At 43.0% G+C, this 19,606-nt stretch overlaps 1 protein-coding gene across 1 annotated transcript in view; it reads left to right on the top strand.

Annotated features, from left to right (window-relative positions):
- The window catches only part of METTL3 (methyltransferase 3, N6-adenosine-methyltransferase complex catalytic subunit), a 48,284-nt gene extending 30,183 nt beyond the window's left edge, over nucleotides 1-18,101 (top strand). Inside the window, exons 8-11 of the mRNA XM_069761297.1 lie at nucleotides 4,369-4,477; nucleotides 4,579-4,644; nucleotides 16,898-17,010; nucleotides 17,789-18,101. Of these exons, the coding sequence (XP_069617398.1) occupies nucleotides 4,369-4,477; nucleotides 4,579-4,644; nucleotides 16,898-17,010; nucleotides 17,789-17,900 (400 nt within the window). The 3' untranslated portion in view covers nucleotides 17,901-18,101. The remainder of the gene's footprint in view (nucleotides 1-4,368; nucleotides 4,478-4,578; nucleotides 4,645-16,897; nucleotides 17,011-17,788) is intronic.
- The last annotated feature ends 1,505 nt before the right edge of the window (nucleotides 18,102-19,606 follow it).

The raw sequence follows: 19,606 nt of genomic DNA, 5'->3' as shown, positions 1-19,606 counted from the left end.
GCCTGGCTAATAGCTGTAAATCATTCAACTGCCGTGATGAAAACTAAATTTCCAAACGTTAACAAATACTTGGAGGTTACCCGAGCGTGCTCGGGGAAAACCCGAGCAACGAGTATACTCGCTCATCACTAATCACATGTGCTGTTGTGCACACATTGCATCTGGCAATAAGAGATAGTCTGCAAGAAGGACATGATGGCACTGTAGTTGGCAAAGTGAGGAAATTGGTTATTGCTGCCAGAACCTGTAAAATTGATTCCATCTTGGAGACGTGCTGGAAAATGGGCAATTGTGGATCAGGCCACTTGATGGAGCAGCATCTGTTTAATCATTAAGTGATTGTTTGAGCTAAAACCCTTTCTTTTAGACATGGCCAAACGTCTGGGAAACACCAAATAAAGGGCAATGAACACAGGTGGCTGAATTGAAGGAATTGCTTCATCACCCATTTACAGTGACTAAAAAATTTAAGCTGAGTATTTAAACTGCTGGCATTTTCATAAAGGAGTAGAAGAACTTGCGGTTTGCTTGTCCCAAAGAGGAGTTTTAATCTCGGATGGCATCGCTGTTTCAATGAAACGAAGAGAGACACTGCTATTAGAAAATTCTTCTGACAGCTGTTTATGTGGACCCGAGTCACCGTATATTGCTGGATGATCAACCGCTACTAAAGGAAAAATAGCTCTGACTGAAGTAGCAGTTAGGATGAGTGGGCTGCAGGACTGTTAGGCTATGTTCACACTTTGCAGATTCCACTGCGGATTTTTCCGCAGCAGAATTCCAAAATCCGCAGTGAAAACCGCAGCGCGTTTTCACTGCGGATTTATCGCGGTTTTTACTGCGTTTTCTTCTGCGGATTTTCAACTGCAGTTTTCTATTGGAGCAGCTGAAAATCCGCAGAAAAGAAGTGACATGCTGCGGAATGTAATCCGCAGCGTTTCCGCGCGGATTTTTCTGCAGCATGTGCACAGCGTTTTTTGTTTCCCATAGGTTTACATTGAAATGTAAACTCATGGGAAACTGCTGCGGATCCGCAGCGGTCAAATCCGCTGCGGATCCGCAGCAAAATCCGCAAAGTGTGAATATAGCCTTAAGGTATGTGCACACGTCAGGATTTCTTGCAGAAATTTTCCTGACAAAAACCGGACATTTCTGCCAGAAATCCGCATGCGTTTTTACTGCGTTTTTCACGCGTTTTTGGTGCGTTTTTCACGCGTTTTTTCCCAAATGCATAGAATTGTGGGGAAAACGCAGAAAATCCGCAAAAATAATGAACATGCTCATTGTTTTACCGCGATGCGTTTTTTTCGTGGAAAAAAACGCATCCATGTGCACAAAACATGCAGAATGCATTCTAAATGATAGAATGCATAATGTATGCGTTTTTAATGAGTTTTTATAGCGTTTTTAGCACGAAAAAACGCGAAAAAACCTGAACGTGTGCACATAGCCTGAAGAGCAAGAGGACTTTGGTCTTAACAGTGCTACTGATACCTTTCCAAATTAAACTCCTCATCCGATGAGGCTGAAGATAAGGTATTTGGATGACCTGTAGCAGGTAAACGTTGCCGCAGGGAAAAAGATTCAACTCCCATAGCAAACAGATTGACCATATTTCAGCAAAACATTTTCACGTGGTCTCAAAAAAGTAGAACCCAAGTTAGTGTAGAGAGGTCGTTCTCTATCCTTGAAATAATTAGATCAGATTTGAGGTCACCTATGAAGGAGGACCTGATGGGGGCGATACTGTTTCTTACAACAAATTCATAGACTGCACAAATGTTTAGTACGTTTTGTTGAAAACTGTTTTTCCCTCTTACTGCATAGTTTATTGCATATTTACAATTTATTAAAGTTTTTTGTGTGTGTTCTAAAGTTGTATTCCAGTAAAAATAGTTTGTTCTATCTAGTTAGCTAATTTTACTACAGTAAATGCATCACTGAAACATGAGCCATGTATGAGGGAGTTGCAGATTCGGCTTACTGACTCCACAGCCCTGCTCTCTTGTAAGGTTTATTGTGGTACCATGTTCTTTCCATTTGATGATAATGGATTTGATGGCGCTCCGAGGGATAATCAGGGATTGTTATTTTTTTTTTTTTAATTTTAACCCTGACTTGACCTGTATTTCTCAACAACTTTGTCTGACTTGTTTGGAGATCTCCTTCGCCTTCATGGTGCTATTAGGTTAATGGTGCTTCTTGCTTAATGGTGTTGCAGCCTCTGCGGCCTCCCAGAAAAGGTGTGAATATACTGACCGACCATGGGACACTTAGATTGCATAAGGTGGACTTCATAAGTCACATTCTTAGTGAAAGGAAGATAACTGCTTGCACCAGAAATTTTTAGGGGCTTCATCGCAAAAGGGTGAATACATATGCACATGCCAATTTGTTAGTTATTTGATCTCATAAATTTAATTTATGCCTATATTTTTCTCACTTCACCAACTTAGACTATTTAGTGCTGATGCATCACACACAAATCATATTACATATTTTTGTAAACACAGGTTGCAATGTAAAAAGCCAAGGGGGTGAATACTTTTGCAAGCCACTGTATACAGGTATTGCTTAGGCTTATCATCTGGTGCTCCACACGGAGGCTGGAGACACCATGCCCAATGCTGTGTAATTCAGCCGGCCGCTTTTTAATTGTTCTGCACTTTAGATATTACTGTATACAAAATAGTTGCAGCACTAAACTGTTGTACATGCTTATTCATAATGTAATATTCCAGCTATTGAACCCATTCTATTCCCGGGTGGTGAGCATTTTTATTGGTATATTTATACAGTGTCTTCAATAAAATGGTGCCGGAGATCGCGAGATGCGCACACTGATTCTGGTTCCATTTAATTGACTTAATGTACTACAACATCAACATAACAGTTTGAATGTGCCAGCCTTACGGATAATGTCGATGGCCGGCATATGCGTACTGCAATGTTGTAGTAGAATTCTTCAATAAAATGGTGCCCGAGTCATCATGTGCTTATACCACACTACCTGGTGCCATTTTATTAAAGACACTGTGTCTGTCTGAAAGCACAGTGTCTTCAATAAAGTGACGCCATAGTGCGGTATGCGCACGCACGGACTCTGGCATCACATTGTGCAGGCTTTGGACAGAAGGACGCATCCACCATTATATAAGATAATTACATTTACTAGTCGTGTACATGTTATGTGAACTTCTACTATATAATTGTCTAAGGGTCACTTCCGTCTGTCCTTCTGTCTTTCTGTCTGTCATGGATATTCATTGGTCCCGGCCTCTGTCTGTCATGGAAATTCAAGTAGCTGATTGGTCTCGCCAGCTGCCTGTCATGGCTACCGCGACCAATCAGCGACGGCCACAGTCCGATTAGTCCCTCCCTACTCCCCTGCAGTCAGTGCCCGGCGCCCGCTCCATACATCCCTCCAGTCACCACTCACACAGGGTTAATGCTAGCGGTAACGGACCGCGTTATGCCGCTGGTAACTTCGTTACCGCCGCTATTAACCCTGTGTGACCAAGTTTTTACTATTGATGCTGCCTATGCAGCATCAATAGTAAAAAGATCTAATGTTAAAAATAACAAAAAAAATCTGCTATTCTCACCTTCCGTAGTCCGACGATGTGCTCGCGCCTGCCGCCAGCTTCCTTTCCCAGAGATGCATTGCGAAATTACCCAGAAGACTTAGCGGTCTCGCGAGACCGCTAAGTGATCTGGGTAATTTCGCAATGCATCCTGGCAACGCAAGATGGCGGCAGCCTTTAATTATTTTTTTTAACAGGGATATGGTGCCCACACTGCTAAATACTACGTGGGCTGTGTTATATACCGGGTGGCTGCTATATACTACCTGGCCAGTGTTAGATACTATGTGGGCTGTGTGCTATACTGTGTGGGCTGCGTTATATACTACATGGCTGCTATATACTACGTGGGCAGTGTTATATACTACGTGGCCGTGTTCTATACTGCGTGCTATATACTACGTGGCCACTGTTAGATACTATGTGGGCTGTGCTATATATTACGTGGCCAGTGTTACATACTACATGGGCTGTGTTATATACTGCGTGGCTGCTATATACTGTGGGCTGTGTTATTTACTGCGGCCTATATTAACGCATCAGGTATTCTACAATATGTATGTATGTATGTATATAGCAGCCATATGGTATATACCACAGGCCACGTAGTACTCCTATATACTACGTGGCCTGTGCTATATACTATGTGGCTGCTATATACATACATACATACATATTCTAGAATACCCGATGCGTTAGAATCGGGCCACCATCTAGTTATGCGATAATTGTCATTTTCTGGGGAATTTACAGCTCCTATCTCTCTTGTATTACATAAATACAGATATGAGCGAGTGGATGAAATAATTTGGGTGAAAACCAACCAGTTACAGCGAATTATTCGAACTGGACGCACTGGTCATTGGCTTAATCATGGCAAGGAGCACTGTCTGGTAATGATAGCTGTCATTGATCAGCAGTTGTTTTGTTTTTTGTTTTTCTTTTTTGTCTCACGTGTGCCACTTTCTTGATAAATGCAAGCTTTATTTTGTAGGTGGGCGTCAAAGGAAGCCCTCAAGGATTTAATCGGGGTCTAGATTGTGATGTCATTGTGGCAGAGGTAAGATGCTCATGATATTCTATCCTGTGCAAGAAAAGATTCCAACTATACTTGTCTGTCCTTTGCTGAATTCACTTGTATTAAATGAGGCCAAGCACATCTGGTTTGTCCGTAAATGCATTTATGTAAATTGTCCAATCTTATTGGCAACGTTGGAGAATCTTGACAGTGTGTGCCGATTCAGATGTTTGCAATCCCGTAGAGTTTTTTCAGACTTTCATCAGAAGACTGGTCAACCCCTTTAACCCCTTTACCCCCAAGGGTGGTTTGCACGTTAATGACCAGGCCAATTTTTACAATTCTGACCACTGTCCCTTTATGAGGTTATAACTCCGAAACGCTTCAACGGATCCTGGTGATTCTGACATTGTTTTCTCGTGACATATTGTACTTCATGATAGTGGTAAAATTTCTTTGATAGTACCTGCGTTTATTTGTGAAAAAAACGGAAATTTGGCGAAAATTTTGAAAATTTCGCAATTTTCAAACTTTGAATTTTTATGCAATTAAATCACAGAGATATGTCACACAAAATACTTAATAAGTAACATTTCCCACATGTCTCCTTTACATCAGCATAATTTTGGAACCAATTTTTTTTTTTGTTAGGGAGTTATAAGGGTTAAAAGTTGACCAGCAATTTCTCATTTTTACAACACCATTTTTTTTTAGGGACCACGTCTCATTTGAAGTCATTTTGAGGGGTCTATATGATAGAAAATGCCCAAGTGTGACACCATTCTAAAAACTGCACCCCTCAAGGTGCTCAAAACCACATTCAAGAAGTTTATTAACCCTTCAGGTGTTTAATAGGAATTTTTGGAATGTTTAAATAAAAATGAACATTTAACTTTTTTACACAAAAAATTTACTTCAGCTCCAATTTGTTTTATTTTACCAAGGGTAACAGGAGAAATTGGACCCAAAAAGTTGTTGTCCAATTTGTCCTGAGTACGCTGATACCCCATATGTGGGGGGGGAACCACCGTTTGGGCGCATGGGAGGGTTCGGAAGGGAAGGAGCGCCATTTGGAATGCAGACTTAGATGGAATGGTTTGCAGGCGTCACATTGCGTTTGCAGAGCCCCTAATGTACCTAAACAGTAGAAACCCCCCACAAGTGACACCATTTTGGAAAGTAGACCCCCTAAGGAACTCATCTTGATGTGTTGTGAGAGCTTTGAACCCCCAAGTATTTCACTACAGTTTATAACGCAGAGCTGTGCAAATAAAAAATATTTTTTTTTCCACAAAAATTATATTTTAGCCCCCAGTTTTGTATTTTTCCAAGATTAGCAGGAGAAATTGGACCCTAAATGTTGTTGTCCAATTTGTCCTGAGTACGCTGATACCCGATATGTGGGGGGGAACCACCGTTTGGGCGCATGGGAGGGCTCGGAAGGGAAGGAGCATCATTTGGAATGCAGACTTAGATGGATTGGTCTGCAGGCGTCACATTGCGTTTGCAGAGCCCCTAATGTACCTAAACAGTAGAAACCCCCCCACAAGTGACCCCATATTGGAAACTAGACCCCTCAATGAACTTATCTAGATGTGTTGTGAGAACTTTGAACCCCCAAGTGTTTCACTACAGTTTATAACGCAGAGCCGTGAAAATAAAAAATCTTTTTGTTTTCCCACAAAAATTATTTTTTAGCCCCCAGTTTTGTATTTTCCCAAGGGTAACAGGAGAAATTGGTCCACAAAAGTTGTTGTCCAATTTGTCCTGAGTACGCTGATACCCCATATGTTGGGGTAAACCCCTGTTTGGGCACACAGGAGAGCTCGGAAGGGAAGGAGCACTGTTTTACTTTTTCAACGCAGAATTGGCTGGAATTGAGATCGGACGCCATGTCGTGTTTGGAGAGCCCCTGATGTGCCGAAACAGTGGAAACCCCCCAATTATAACTGAAACCCTAATCTAAACACACCCCTAACCCTAATTCCAACGGTAACCCTAACCACACCTCTAACCCTGACACACCCCTAACCATAATCCCAACCCTATTCCCAACTGTAAATGTAATCTAAACCCTAACTTTAGCCCCAACCCTAACTGTAGCCCCAACCCTAACCCTAACCCTAGCCCTAACCCTAGCCCTAACCCTAGCCCTAACCCTAGCCCTAACCCTAGCCCTAACCCTAGCCCTAACCCTAGCCCTAACCCTAGCCCTAACCCTAGCCCTAGCCCTAACCCTAGCCCTAACCCTAACCCTAATCCTAGCCCTAACCCTAGCCCTAATGGGAAAATGGAAATAAATACATTTTTTTTTATTTTTCCCTAACTAAGGGGGTGATGAAGGGGGGTTTGATTTACTTTTATAGCGGGTTTTTTAGCGGATTTTTATGATTGGCAGCCGTCACACACTGAAAGACCCTTTTTATTGCAAAAAATATTTTTTGCAATACCACATTTTGAGAGCTATAATTTTTCCATATTTTGGTCCACAGAGTCATGTGAGGTCTTGTTTTTTGCGGGACGAGTTGACGTTTTTATTGAAAACATTTTTGGGCACGTGACATTTTTTTATCGCTTTTTATTCCGATTTTTGTGAGGAAGAATGACCAAAAGCCAGCTATTCATGAATTTCTATTGGGGGAGGCGTTTATACCGTTCCGCGTTTGGTAAAATTGATAAATCAATTTTATTCTTCGGGTCAGTACGATTACAGCGATACCTCATTTATATCATTTTTTTATGGTTTGGTGCTTTTATACGATAAAAACTATTTTACAGAAAAAATAATTATTTTTGCATCGCTTTATTCTCAGGACTATAACTTTTTTATTTTTTTGCTGATGATGCTGTATGGCGGCTCTTTTTTTGCGGGACAATATGACGCTTTCAGCGGTACCATGGTTATTTATATCTGTCCTTTTGATCGCGTGTTATTCCACTTTTTGTTCGGCGGTATGATAATAAAGCGTTGTTTTTTGCCTCGTTTTTTTTTTTTTTTTTTTCTTACGGTGTTTACTGAAGGGGTTAACTAGTGGGACAGTTTTATAGGTCGGGTCGTTACGGACGCGGCGATACTAAATATGTGTACTTTTATTGGTTTTTTTTTTTATTTAGATGAAGAAATGTATTTATGGGAATAATATTTTTTTTTTTTTTTCATTATTTTGGAATATTTTTTTTTATTTTTTTTACACATTTGGAAAAAAATTTTTTTACTTTTTTACTTTGTCCCAGGGGGGGACATCACAGATCAGTGATCTGACAGTTTGCACAGCACTCTGTCAGATCACTGATCTGACATGCAGCGCTGCAGCCTTCACAGTGCCTGCTCTAAGCAGGCTTCTGTGAAGCCACCTCCCTCCCTGCAGGACCCGGATCCGCGGCCATCTTGGATCCGGGGCTCGAGCAGGGAGGGAGGTGAGGAGACCCTCGCAGCAACGCGATCACATCGCGTTGCTGCGGGGGGCTCAGGGAAGCCCGCAGGGAGCCCCCTCCCTGCGCGGTGCTTCCCTGCACCGCCGGCACATCGCGATCATCTTTGATCGCGGTGTGCCAGGGGTTAATGTGCCGGGGGCGGTCCGTGACCGCTCCTGGCACATAGTGCCGGATGTCAGCTGCGATAAGCAGCTGACACCCGGCCGCGATCGGCCGCGCTCCCCCCGTGAGCGCGGCCGATCGGCTATGACGTACTATCCCGTCCAGGGTCAGATAAGCCCAGGGCACCTCGACGGGATAGTACGTCTAAGGTCACAGAGGGGTTAAAAAAAACCTTTCTTAACTTTTTTACTTTTTTATTTAAATTTTAAACATAATATTTCACTATCAAAGGGGCTAATTTATTTTTTTTTTTCTTCTCCATTGAGTTGCAAAAGATATGGGCCTTTGATATTTAGGATGGCCAATATGCAAATTTCCTTTTTAACTAACAGGACATTTACTTTTTCACCTCTAAAAGGCTTTTCAATCTTAAAGGGAATCTGTCACCCCCTGGGACGCTTTTAATCTATTACTGTGGGCATACTGGCAGCAAAATGGTTAAAATATTCTTACCTGTATGCCTCTCAGCTGCGGTGTAGATGTTGATAAATTTGAGTTTTTGTGTTGTGAACAGGTGCCAGCTGCGATAGCTGCTTTATATAGAAAAAGAAAACACAGCAGCACTCTATAGGAGCCAAGATAGCAGCTATCGCAGCTGGCACCTGTTCACACCTAGGAGGTGCTAGTCAGGTTTTATCTTTATATCTTACTATTGGGGTGTGGCTGCCTCCAGCCTGACTCTGCACTCCTCCCATTGACCAAGCAGGTGATGTATATTAGTTCTACTTACCCATTGAATTGTAAGCTCATGGCCTGGTAGAGACATGTTTTGTCCATTTAACTGTAGGCTAATAGATCAAGAGAGGTATGTACAGTAGAACAGGGACCCATCAGAGGGAGGTCACCTTGCCGCAGTTATGGGCACACATGGAATGGCCAATTTATGCTCTAAAAACCTCCATTTTTTTGTAAGTTCATCCTACTGAATTAAATACAATTTAGATTCAATGTTTTCAGTGCTTGCATATATCATGGCTCCTATAGAGTATGTATGCATGCGTGTATATAGTGTGTATGTATGTATATATGTATATGTATATATATATATATATATATATATACATACACACGTGTGTGTGTGTATATGTATATATACACACACACACACACACACACTTATAAGTATGGACACACCTTCTCATTTAAAGATTTTTCAGTATTTTCATGACTATGAGAATTGTACATTCACACTGAAGGCATCAAAACTATGAATTAACACATGTGGAATTATATACTTAACAAAAAAGTGTGAAACAACTGAAATTATGTCTTATATTCTAGGTTCTTCAAAGTAGCCACCTTATGCTTTGATGACTGCTTTGCACACTCTTGGCATTCTCTTGATGAGCTTCAAGAGGTAGTCCCCCATAATGGTCTTCCTACAATCTTGAAGGAGTTCCCAGAGATGCTTAGCACTTGTTGGCCCTTTTGCCTTCACTCTGCGGTCCAGCTCACCCCTAACCATCTCGATTGGGTTCAGGTCTGGTGACTGGAGGCCAGGTCATCTGGCGTAGCACCCCATCACTCTCCTTCTTGGTAAAATAGCCCTTACACAGCCTGGAGGTGTGTTTTGGGTCATTGTCCTGTTGAAAAATAAATGATGGTCCAACTAAACGCAGACCGGATGGAATAGCATGCCGCTGCAAGATGCTGTGGTAGCCATGCTGGCTCAGTATGCCTTCAATTTTGAATAAATCCCCAACAGTGTCACCAGCAAAGCACCCCCACACCACCTCCTCCATGCTTCACAGTGGGAACCATGCATGTAGAGTCCATCCGTTCACCTTTTCTGCGTCGCACAAAGACACGGTGGTTGGAACCAAAGATCTCAAATTTGGACTCATCAGACCAAAGCACAGATTTCCACTAGTCTAATGTCCATTCCTTGTGTTCTTTAGCCCAAACAAGTCTCTTCTGCTTGTTGCCTCTCCTTAGCAGTGGTTTCCTAGCAGCTATTATACCATGAAGGCCTGCTGCACAAAGTCTCCTCTTAACAGTTGTTGTAGAGATGTGTCTGCTGCTAGAACTCTCTATGGCATTGACCTGGTCTCTAATCTGAGGTGCTGTTAACCTGCGATTTCTGAGGCTGGTGACTCGGATAAACTTATCCTCAGAAGCAGAGGTGAATTTTGGTCTTCCTTTCCTGGGGCGGTCCTCATGTGAGCCAGTTTCTTTGTAGCGCTTGATGGTTTTTGCCACTGCACTTGGGGACACTTTCAAAGTATTCCCAATTTTTCAGACTGACTGACCTTCATTTCTTAAAGTAATGATGGCCACTCATTTTTCTTTACTTAGCTTCTTTTTTTTTTTGCCATAATACAAATTCTAACAGTCTATTCAGTAGGACTATCAGCTGTGTATCCACCAGACTTCTGCACAGCACAAGTGATGGTCCCAATTTATAAGGCAAGAAATCCCACTTATTTGCTGGTGACACTGTTGGGGATTTATTCAAAATTGAAGGCATACTGAACCAGCATGGCTACCACAGCATCTTCCAGCGCATGCTCTTCTATCCGGTTTGCGTTTAGTTGGACCATCATTTATTTTTCAACAGGACAATGACCCCAAACACACCTCCAGGCTGTGTAAGGGCTATTTGACCGAGGAGAGTGATGGGGTGCTACGCCAGATGACCTGGCCTCCACAGTCACCAGACCTGAACCCAATCGAGATGGTTTGACGTGAGCTGGACCGCAGAGAGTGAAGGAAAAGGGCCAACAAGTGCTAAGCATCTCTGGGAACTCCTTCAAGATTGTTGGAAGACCATTCCCGGTGACTACCTCTTGAAGCCCATCAAGAGAATGCCAAGAGTGTGCAAAGCAGTCATCAAAGCAAAAGGTGGCTACTTTGAAGAACCTAGAATATAAGACATAATTTTCCTATCGCCACGACAGCACCCACAACGAGAGAGGGGATCCGCCCACCTTCCGGACAGGAACCTACAGGTTAAAAAGGGGCGGTCCCCCTCGCCCTCCAGTTTGGGTTCCTGTCCGGACGGCGGGAGCCTACAGGTCTCGTCCACCTACCCGGGTCCGCCAAGCCTCTGTGCGGTGTCCAGGGAGAACGGCAGAGTCGGGGGCCCGGAAGCAGCGTCGGGGGGAAGTCCTGTGTCAGCTTCCCCCCCCCCCGTCTGGCAAGGAGCGGCATGGCCGAGCGTTAGAAGTGGCGTTCCCGGGGGAAGGCATGCCGCCCTGGGTCGTCCACACGCGCGCGACGCTGCGGGAGCAGGTCGGCGCTTATGACCCGGAAGTGAACCAACGACTTCCGGAGGAGGCCGGGAGGAGGAGCGCGGGACCTTTGAAAAGAAGGCAGCGCTTGGTGAGTGGTGTGCGGCAACATGTCTTCCACAGGAGATGCCGAACACCGACAGCTAGCAGAGCAGAGGAGCAGCAGCAGATCTCATAGTGGAGATGTGGCACGCGGGCAGCAGGACCCTGGCAACCCGACGTCACGTCGCACCTCACCCCCTCAGAAACCGATACTCTATTTTCATCAGCGGTGGTGAGTGTTATATCTGAGCTATTGGCTGATACAACTGTCTTCTATACTATGCTTTGTTATAGGGGAAGAAGGTCTCAAAGTCTAAACATAAGCAGTGGCGTTATGCACGGAGCCACTACCTGACACCTATGTAAAGAAATTATGTCAGACGTGTATATGCCGTACGTTAGAGGAAGAGGCCCCCCTCCGTGTATCGGATTTGAGGGAAGTAATTAGGGAAGAAATAAAATCTTCCCTTAAATCTAAGCGGCATGAGAAGAGTAGTATGGAAATGGTATCCGATTCCAGCCCTTCGTTGCAAGAGGGCGAGTGCTCGGAGAGTTCATCACCATCCTCCTCAGATGAGGAGGGAAGGCCTTGCTTTGCCACCGATAATATGGAAACTTTAAGGCAGTCCGTGCGACTATGGGTGTGGCGGAGAGTAAAGAACCGAAAACAACCCAGGAAATCATGTTCGCAGGGCTGAGCCAGAGAAGTCGCAAAGCTTTCCCGGTGGTAGATACCATTAAAGAGCTGGTCAAACGGGAGTGGGACAAGCTAGATAAAGGGTTCTTGCCTTCGGCTGCAAAGAGAAGGTACCCCTTTGAGGATGACACCTTATCCCAGTGGATGAAGATCCCAAAAGTAGATGCGGCAGTAGCCTCTACCTCGAAAACAGCCTCGCTACCATTAGAGGATGTAGGACTTCTTAAGGATCCTTCAGACAGGAAGGCTGACATGCTCCTTAAGAAGGTGTGGGAGGCATCATCTGGAGCCTTTAAGCCCGCAATCGCAGGCACCTGTACGGCAAGATCAGTTATGGTCTGGGTAACTCAGCTGGAAGAACAGCTTAAAGCTAAAGTACCCAGGGACAAATTGTTAAACTCCCTGTCTCAGGTCAGAGAAGGAGCGGCTTATCTAGCGGATGCCTCGATTGATTCCCTGAAATTGGCTGCAAGATCGGCGGGTCTCTCAAATGCAGCCCGACGGGCACTTTGGCTAAAGACCTGGAAGGGGGATGCTCAGGCAAAAGCCAAGTTATGCTCCATTCCGTGTAGGGGTGACTACCTATTCGGTCCGGTGCTGGATGACATCCTTGCAAAGGCAGAAGACAGAAAGAAGGGTTTTCCTAAAACATTTAATCCTACTTTTAGGAATGCCTTCCGGAGACGCATGCCCTTCAGAAAATTCCAGTCAGACCAGCAGGGATATAATCGTGACTGGGAGACGTCGGACCAAAAGAAGAAAGGTGGATACTATAAAAATCCTTCCTCTTTCTCAAGACGTAGACGTAATTACAGATAGAACAGATCTACCAGTAGGGGGAAGACTACGGTTCTTCTCAGCAGAATGGAAAAGGATAACTTCTAGCGCCTGGATAATGGGAGTCGTCGAGTCAGGATTAAAATTAGAATTTTTGAGAACTCCCCCAAAACATTTTGTTATAACATCACTGGACACGCCGGACCAACAACAGGCCTTAGAATTAGAGATTCAACAATTGCTTACAAAGCGAGTTATTGAAGAAGTACCAAAACATCAGGAGAAGACGGGCTTTTATTCTCCGCTATTCTTAATCTCTAAACCTGATGGGTCCTTTAGGACTATCATAAATTTACGAAAATTGAATAAATATCTTCAGTACCACGCTTTTAAGATGGAATCCATTAAATCAACAACTAAGCTTTTGTTTCCTAGGTGCTACATGTCGGTCTTGGATCTAAAAGATGCGTACTACCATCTTCCAGTTCACAGAAATCACCAGCAATTCCTCAGGATGGCAGTATGGGTAAACCATCAGATTAAACATTTTCAATTTTTGGCAATGCCCTTTGGCCTGTCCATGGCACCTAGAGTTTTTACAAAGGTTGTTTCGGAAGTAATGGCCCATATCAGGGAAAAGGAAACCCTTGTAGTGCCTTATCTAGATGATTTTTTGATAGTCGGAAATTCAATTGCTCAGTGTACGTCTAGGGTAAATGCCATAATATCATCCCTACAGGAACTCGGATGGATTATCAACTGGGAAAAGTCAAAACTGGAACCCACAAGACGTCAGATGTTCCTAGGAGTTCTTCTAGACTCAGAAGATCAGTCATCCTTCCTACCAGAAGAGAAGAAGCAGAAGATCATTCAAAGGATCACGGCCGTAAGAGAAGTTCCAAACTTAAGTTTAAGAGACGCAATGTCTCTACTGGGATCTTTGACTGCGTGTATTTCGGCGGTGAGATGGGCTCAGGCTCATACCCGAATGCTTCAATACGAGGTTCTTCAAGCAGAAAAAGATCTTCACGGTGCTCTGAGCAGAAAGTTCAGTCTATCACCCGCCACTCTTCACGATCTGAGATGGTGGCTCAATCTGGCACATTTGTCAAAAGGAGTTCTCTGGACCATCACTCCGGACAACATAATTACAACAGATGCCAGTCCGTTCGGTTGGGGAGCCCATATGGGAGACATTCTAACCCAAGGGCGATGGTCGATTCAAGAGTCCCAGAATTCCTCAAATCTAAGAGAGCTTGCTACAGTCAAACAGGCTCTTCTTTGCTTATTACCATCCCTGAGGAATTCACATGTACAGATACAAACAGACAATATGACTGTGGTGGCCTACATCAATCATCAGGGGGGGACAAGATCACGATCCCTAATGACCACTACAGCACAGATATTGTCTCTGGCCGAGAATCACTTACAATCCCTGTCGGCAGTTCATATAAAAGGGGAACTCAATATAGAGGCGGACTATCTCAGTCGCCATTCCCTGCGTCAGGGAGAGTGGTCCCTAGACCAACACATATTCGATCAAATAGTCAATCTGTGGGGATTACCGATAATAGATCTATTTGCTACGAGGAAGAACAGGAAGGTCAGGAGGTTCGCATCCTTACACATAGCACACCAACCATTCATAGTGGATTCCCTTCGTGTCCGTTGGGACTTCCAGCTGGCATATGCCTTTCCCCCTATGTGTCTGATTCCGATAGTTCTCAGGAAGATCCGGGAGGAAGGAGCCAGAGTGATCCTAATTGCCCCCTTCTGGCCCAGGAGGCCTTGGTTTTCTCTCCTCAGGACAATGTCTGTGACCGATCCCTGGGTGCTGCCAGTAGTTCCGGAACTCCTTTCTCAAGGTCCATTTCGTCATCCAAATTTGGAGACTCTTCACTTAACGGCTTGGAACTTGAGAGGGAGCTTCTGTCTCTAATGCTTTAATTAATACCTTATTGAAAAGCAGGAAGGAGGTTACTATGAAGATCTATACAAAAATTTGGAAAAAATTCCTTATGTTTTATCAGCAACCATTAGGAGATAAGGCTCCGATTTCAGCTATTTTAGAATTCCTTCAGAAAGGCTGGGAATTGGGCTTAGCGGTCAACACTCTGAGAGTTCATGTTTCAGCCTTGGGAGCTCTATATAACAGTGATATAGCTGGTAATAGATGGGTTGCTAGATTTATTAAGGCATGTCAGCGTTCTAACCCAATCCATATTGTAAGAATACCCCCCTTGGAATCTAAATTTGGTGCTTGAGGCGTTGACCGAACCTCCTTTTGAGCCATTAGACTCTATTTCGATAAAAAATTTAACTTTAAAGACAGCTCTACTTTTAGCATTAACGTCTGCCAGGAGGGTCAGTGATATACACGCGTTATCAGTAGATCCTCCCTATCTAATAATTCTCCAGGATTAGATTGTCTTAAAGCCTGATCCTGCATATTTACCAAAAGTAGCAACTAAATTTCATAGAAGTCAGGAGATTTATTTACCATCTTTCTATGAAAATCCAGGTTCAGAAGAGGAGAAAAAATATCATACCCTAGATGTAAAGAGGGCGATATTAGAATACCTGGATAGGACACAAAGCTGGAGACAGAGTAGGGCTCTGTTTATTTCTTTCCAGAATCAGAAAAAGAGTTCTGGTGTCACGAAGAACTCTATCGCTAGATGGATTAGAGAAGCGATATGTCTTGCCTACTCTGCCAGGGGAGTAACACCACCAGAAGGCATCAGGGCGCACTCCACTCGGGCTATGGCATCATCCTGGGCGGAGAAGGCAGATGTCCCCATTGAAATGATATGTAAGGCGGCAACTTGGTCATCACCTTCCACCTTTTATAAGCACTATCGCCTTGATCTATCTGCTAATTCCAGCTTACAGTTTGGCCGTTCAGTACTTAGTGCTGTGGTCCCTCCCAGTTAAATAGTCTTTGAAAGTCTCTCGTTGTGGGTGCTGTCGTGGCGATAGGAAAACCGGTTTTTACGTACCGGTAATAGGATTTTACAGAGTCCACGACAGCACCCATACATTCCCCCCCCCCCCCCCCCCCGTATTTAGTTACTTATTCCTGCACTCTGTTGGAAGGTGTGCCTTAGAGATCACTCTATAGAGGTGGTGGTATTTAGTAGTGTTTAAGATAATATTGTCATGTACTGATGCATTGGCGGTATCCCTTGTACTCTGGAACACAAACTGGAGGGCGAGGGGGACCGCCCCTTTTTAACCTGTAGGTTCCTTTCCGGAAGGTGGGCGGATCCCCTCTCTCATTGTGGGTGCTGTCGTGGACTCTGTAAAATCCTATTACCGGTACGTAAAAACCGGTTTCAGTAGTTTCACACTTTTTTGTTAAGTATATAATTCCACGTGTTACTTCATAGTTTTGATGACTTCAATGTGAATGTACAATTTTCATAGTCATGAAAATACAGAAAAATCTTTAAATGAGACTGTGTGTCCAAACTTTAGGTCTGTACTGTGTGTGTATATATCTATCTATCTATCTATCTATCTATCTATCTATCTATATATATATATATATAATTTTTTTTTTTATTATTATTTTTTTTTATTATGATTAGGCCGTGTCATAGAGAGTAAAAAGTAAATGCTTCTAGAGAGGAATCTCTGTCAATGTCTCCTTGGTTGAAGGGGAAACTATAATAATATAGTATATATAATCCTGTAGAATGTAAGTCCGCAAGGGCAGGGTCCTCTTCCCTCTGTATCAGTCTGTCGTTGTTAGTTTGTTTACTGTAAGTGATATTTGTATTTTGATGTAACCCCGTCTCATGTACAGCACCATGGAATTAATGGTGCTATATAAATAAATAATAAGTGGTCGCACAGCGCATCATCAATCAGTTCTTGTTCTCTACTTCTAAATGATGTGATCAAATTAATTTTGATGTAAATGGTAACGGTGTGGTCATTCACCTAGGTCCGATCTACTAGTCACAAACCTGATGAGATATATGGAATGATTGAACGTCTTTCTCCTGGAACTCGAAAGATTGAGCTGTTTGGACGTCCACATAATGTGCAACCAAATTGGTTAGTATTTTGGTTGTTAATAAGGAGCGACTACGGCTGGTTTTCCATATCTGTGTTTCCCAGTGTAATTACAGAGTGTGATGTAGACTGGCGGCAGATCTCCTAACCCGAATGCACAGGCACATTATATAATTTTCATAGATCTATACTATTGGCTGAGTCTGGCTCAGGAAACCTGCAGCCAGTCCGTACATCATGGTCCATACTCGGACCAGTTTTACACATTCTTCTTTCACTTCCCCAGTCTTTGGCTAGCGTTTCATGGGCATATTATCAATGCAGCTGTAATCTTATTTAGCTGGCAGCTCAGATTCTTGGACTTTTGTTGAGGCCGGACTTGCTTTTGTAATTCATGGGCACTTGTGTTTTTTTCTGAAACGTTTTGTGGTCTTTCCACCATAGAATGTAATCCCAGCTACTTTCCTTCACACGGTGCCCAAAGCTCCGGATTGCTGCTTTCATTTTCCTAATTGCCTTAGAAAATGTATTTAGAATGAACTGCTATGGGCAGCAGCTCTGTTACCTTTGCACCAGTTTTTATAAATCGTTCTCATTTTGGTGAATAGAACATGATGTATTTCTATTTAATCACAGCATAAAGGACTTGTAAAACTACTATAATCAGAGCAAAACTGTGTATGACTCCAGCCATAGAGATGTTTCCTTGCATTAAGAAGCATTTGTCTTGTGATTGAGCGTGTAACAATTATATAGAAAATCTTCACCCCTTTCAATTCAGCATCTAATTCCAGCATTTTAAAACTTTCTCTTTTTTTAGGATCACTTTAGGGAATCAGCTGGACGGGATCCATTTGTTGGATCCAGATGTAGTAGCTCGATTTAAGCAACAGTATCCAGATGGAGTGATTTCAAAACCAAAGAATATGTGACTGCCTCCGCTGTCTTGGGAGAGAACAAAGGATGAGAACTGTTTTTTTTTTTTTTTTTTTTTTTTTTTTTTTTTTTTTATATACGGTTCCAGGTGTCTCGCCTGGTATTTGATTCAGTGTAAATAGTGCTTTTATGATGTCATTCCACTTTGGTAATGCATTCACAAAATTAAACCTGAAGTGACTGACGTTAAGCTCGCACGGGCTGCTCAGGCACTTATTTTCATCTCGCTCAACCACCACAAAACATTGTTTTACGCTACTATGAAACCTCCCATTTAATGTTTTCCACAAGTCAATAGTTTGTGCAAAGACAATACATTTTGCAATGCATTTTTTTTTAAGAAAAATGTACTGCGTATTTAGGTAAAGGGCTTGTCCCACAAAACTGAATAAACCAAAACACAGCCTACATGGGAGCCATAAACTACAAAGCATTCTCTGTGCTGTCCTGTAAAAGCGCTGATTTCTGATAGTACATCAGTAAGCAGAAGATTTGTGACTGTTTCACTTGGAGCACATGCATTGGCGGGTCAACCGCCCAGCATGACGTGACTTTCTTTAGGCTGTTCTTCCTTCTTTTCCCAGAGTTCCTTACTTTTTGTCACTATCCTGACACTTTCAGTGACATCCCAAACCCAGTGACTGCAAGGAAACCCAACACGGTCTATATGCTCCTCAGAGGATCTGGCTAAATTGTCCACAATATCAAACGGCATCGGTACTGGCAATAACAATGTCTATACACTCCCCAAGGTGTCAAGAGCGCTGACAATAGAATGTCGTTCATCATCATATTGGGACCTCTGTTGTCCACCCTCCTGATACTCTGGCTTGGAGAGTTAGACCATGTTATTGACGGCACTGATGCTCCCTTTTGATTTTATGGACAATGTAGCAACCGCTTCTGCCAACCTGAAGAACATATTTATTGTTGACTACTATGATTCCTGACTAGTGATGAGCGAGTGTACTCGTTGCTCGGGTTCTCCCAAGCACGCTCGGGTGACCTCCGAGTATTTGTTAGTGTTCGAAGATTTAGTTTTCATCACCTCAGCTGAATGATTTACAGCTATTAGCCAGCCTGAGTACATGTGGGGGTTGCCTGGTTGCTATGGAATCCCCACATGTAATCAAACTGTCTAACAGTCGCAAAACATCCAGCTGCTGCAAGGAAAACTAAATCTCCGAGCAGTCATAAATACTTTGAGATCACCCAAGCGTGCTCGGGGAAAACCCGATTAACGAGTACACTCGCTCATCACAATTCCTCACACAATTGTGAGCTTGTATACACTTTACCTGCACCAAACTTCAGTACAGGTAAAGTATAGTCACGTACCTCACCGTATTAGAAACCATGGCTGCATTATACACTAGATATTATTGAAACACAGAAGTACCACACAATATCAAAAGATATGCTTTACAAGAGATATAAATATATAAACTATTTGTGTATTGATTTTAGGTACTCTGTGAAAATATGTGATGACCACCACCACTAAAGGGTAAGAACCACCCAAACAAAATGATAATGGACCTACCAGAGATAAGCACCACAACAGGAATATATCACTTAAAATCTGCTTTTATTACATTATTAGAGTAGCAACAATACAATCATTAAAAAAATATATATCATATAAAAACAAACAAACAATCAGTACGCAGCACAGGACATATGAGAATAATATAATAACAGC

Source organism: Ranitomeya imitator, chromosome 1 (genome assembly GCF_032444005.1).
Source record: "Ranitomeya imitator isolate aRanImi1 chromosome 1, aRanImi1.pri, whole genome shotgun sequence".
In the NCBI taxonomy this organism is placed as follows: Eukaryota; Metazoa; Chordata; class Amphibia; order Anura; family Dendrobatidae; genus Ranitomeya; species Ranitomeya imitator.
Note: the sequence above shows the minus strand (reverse complement) of the source record. Positions and strands in the feature narration are given on the sequence as shown.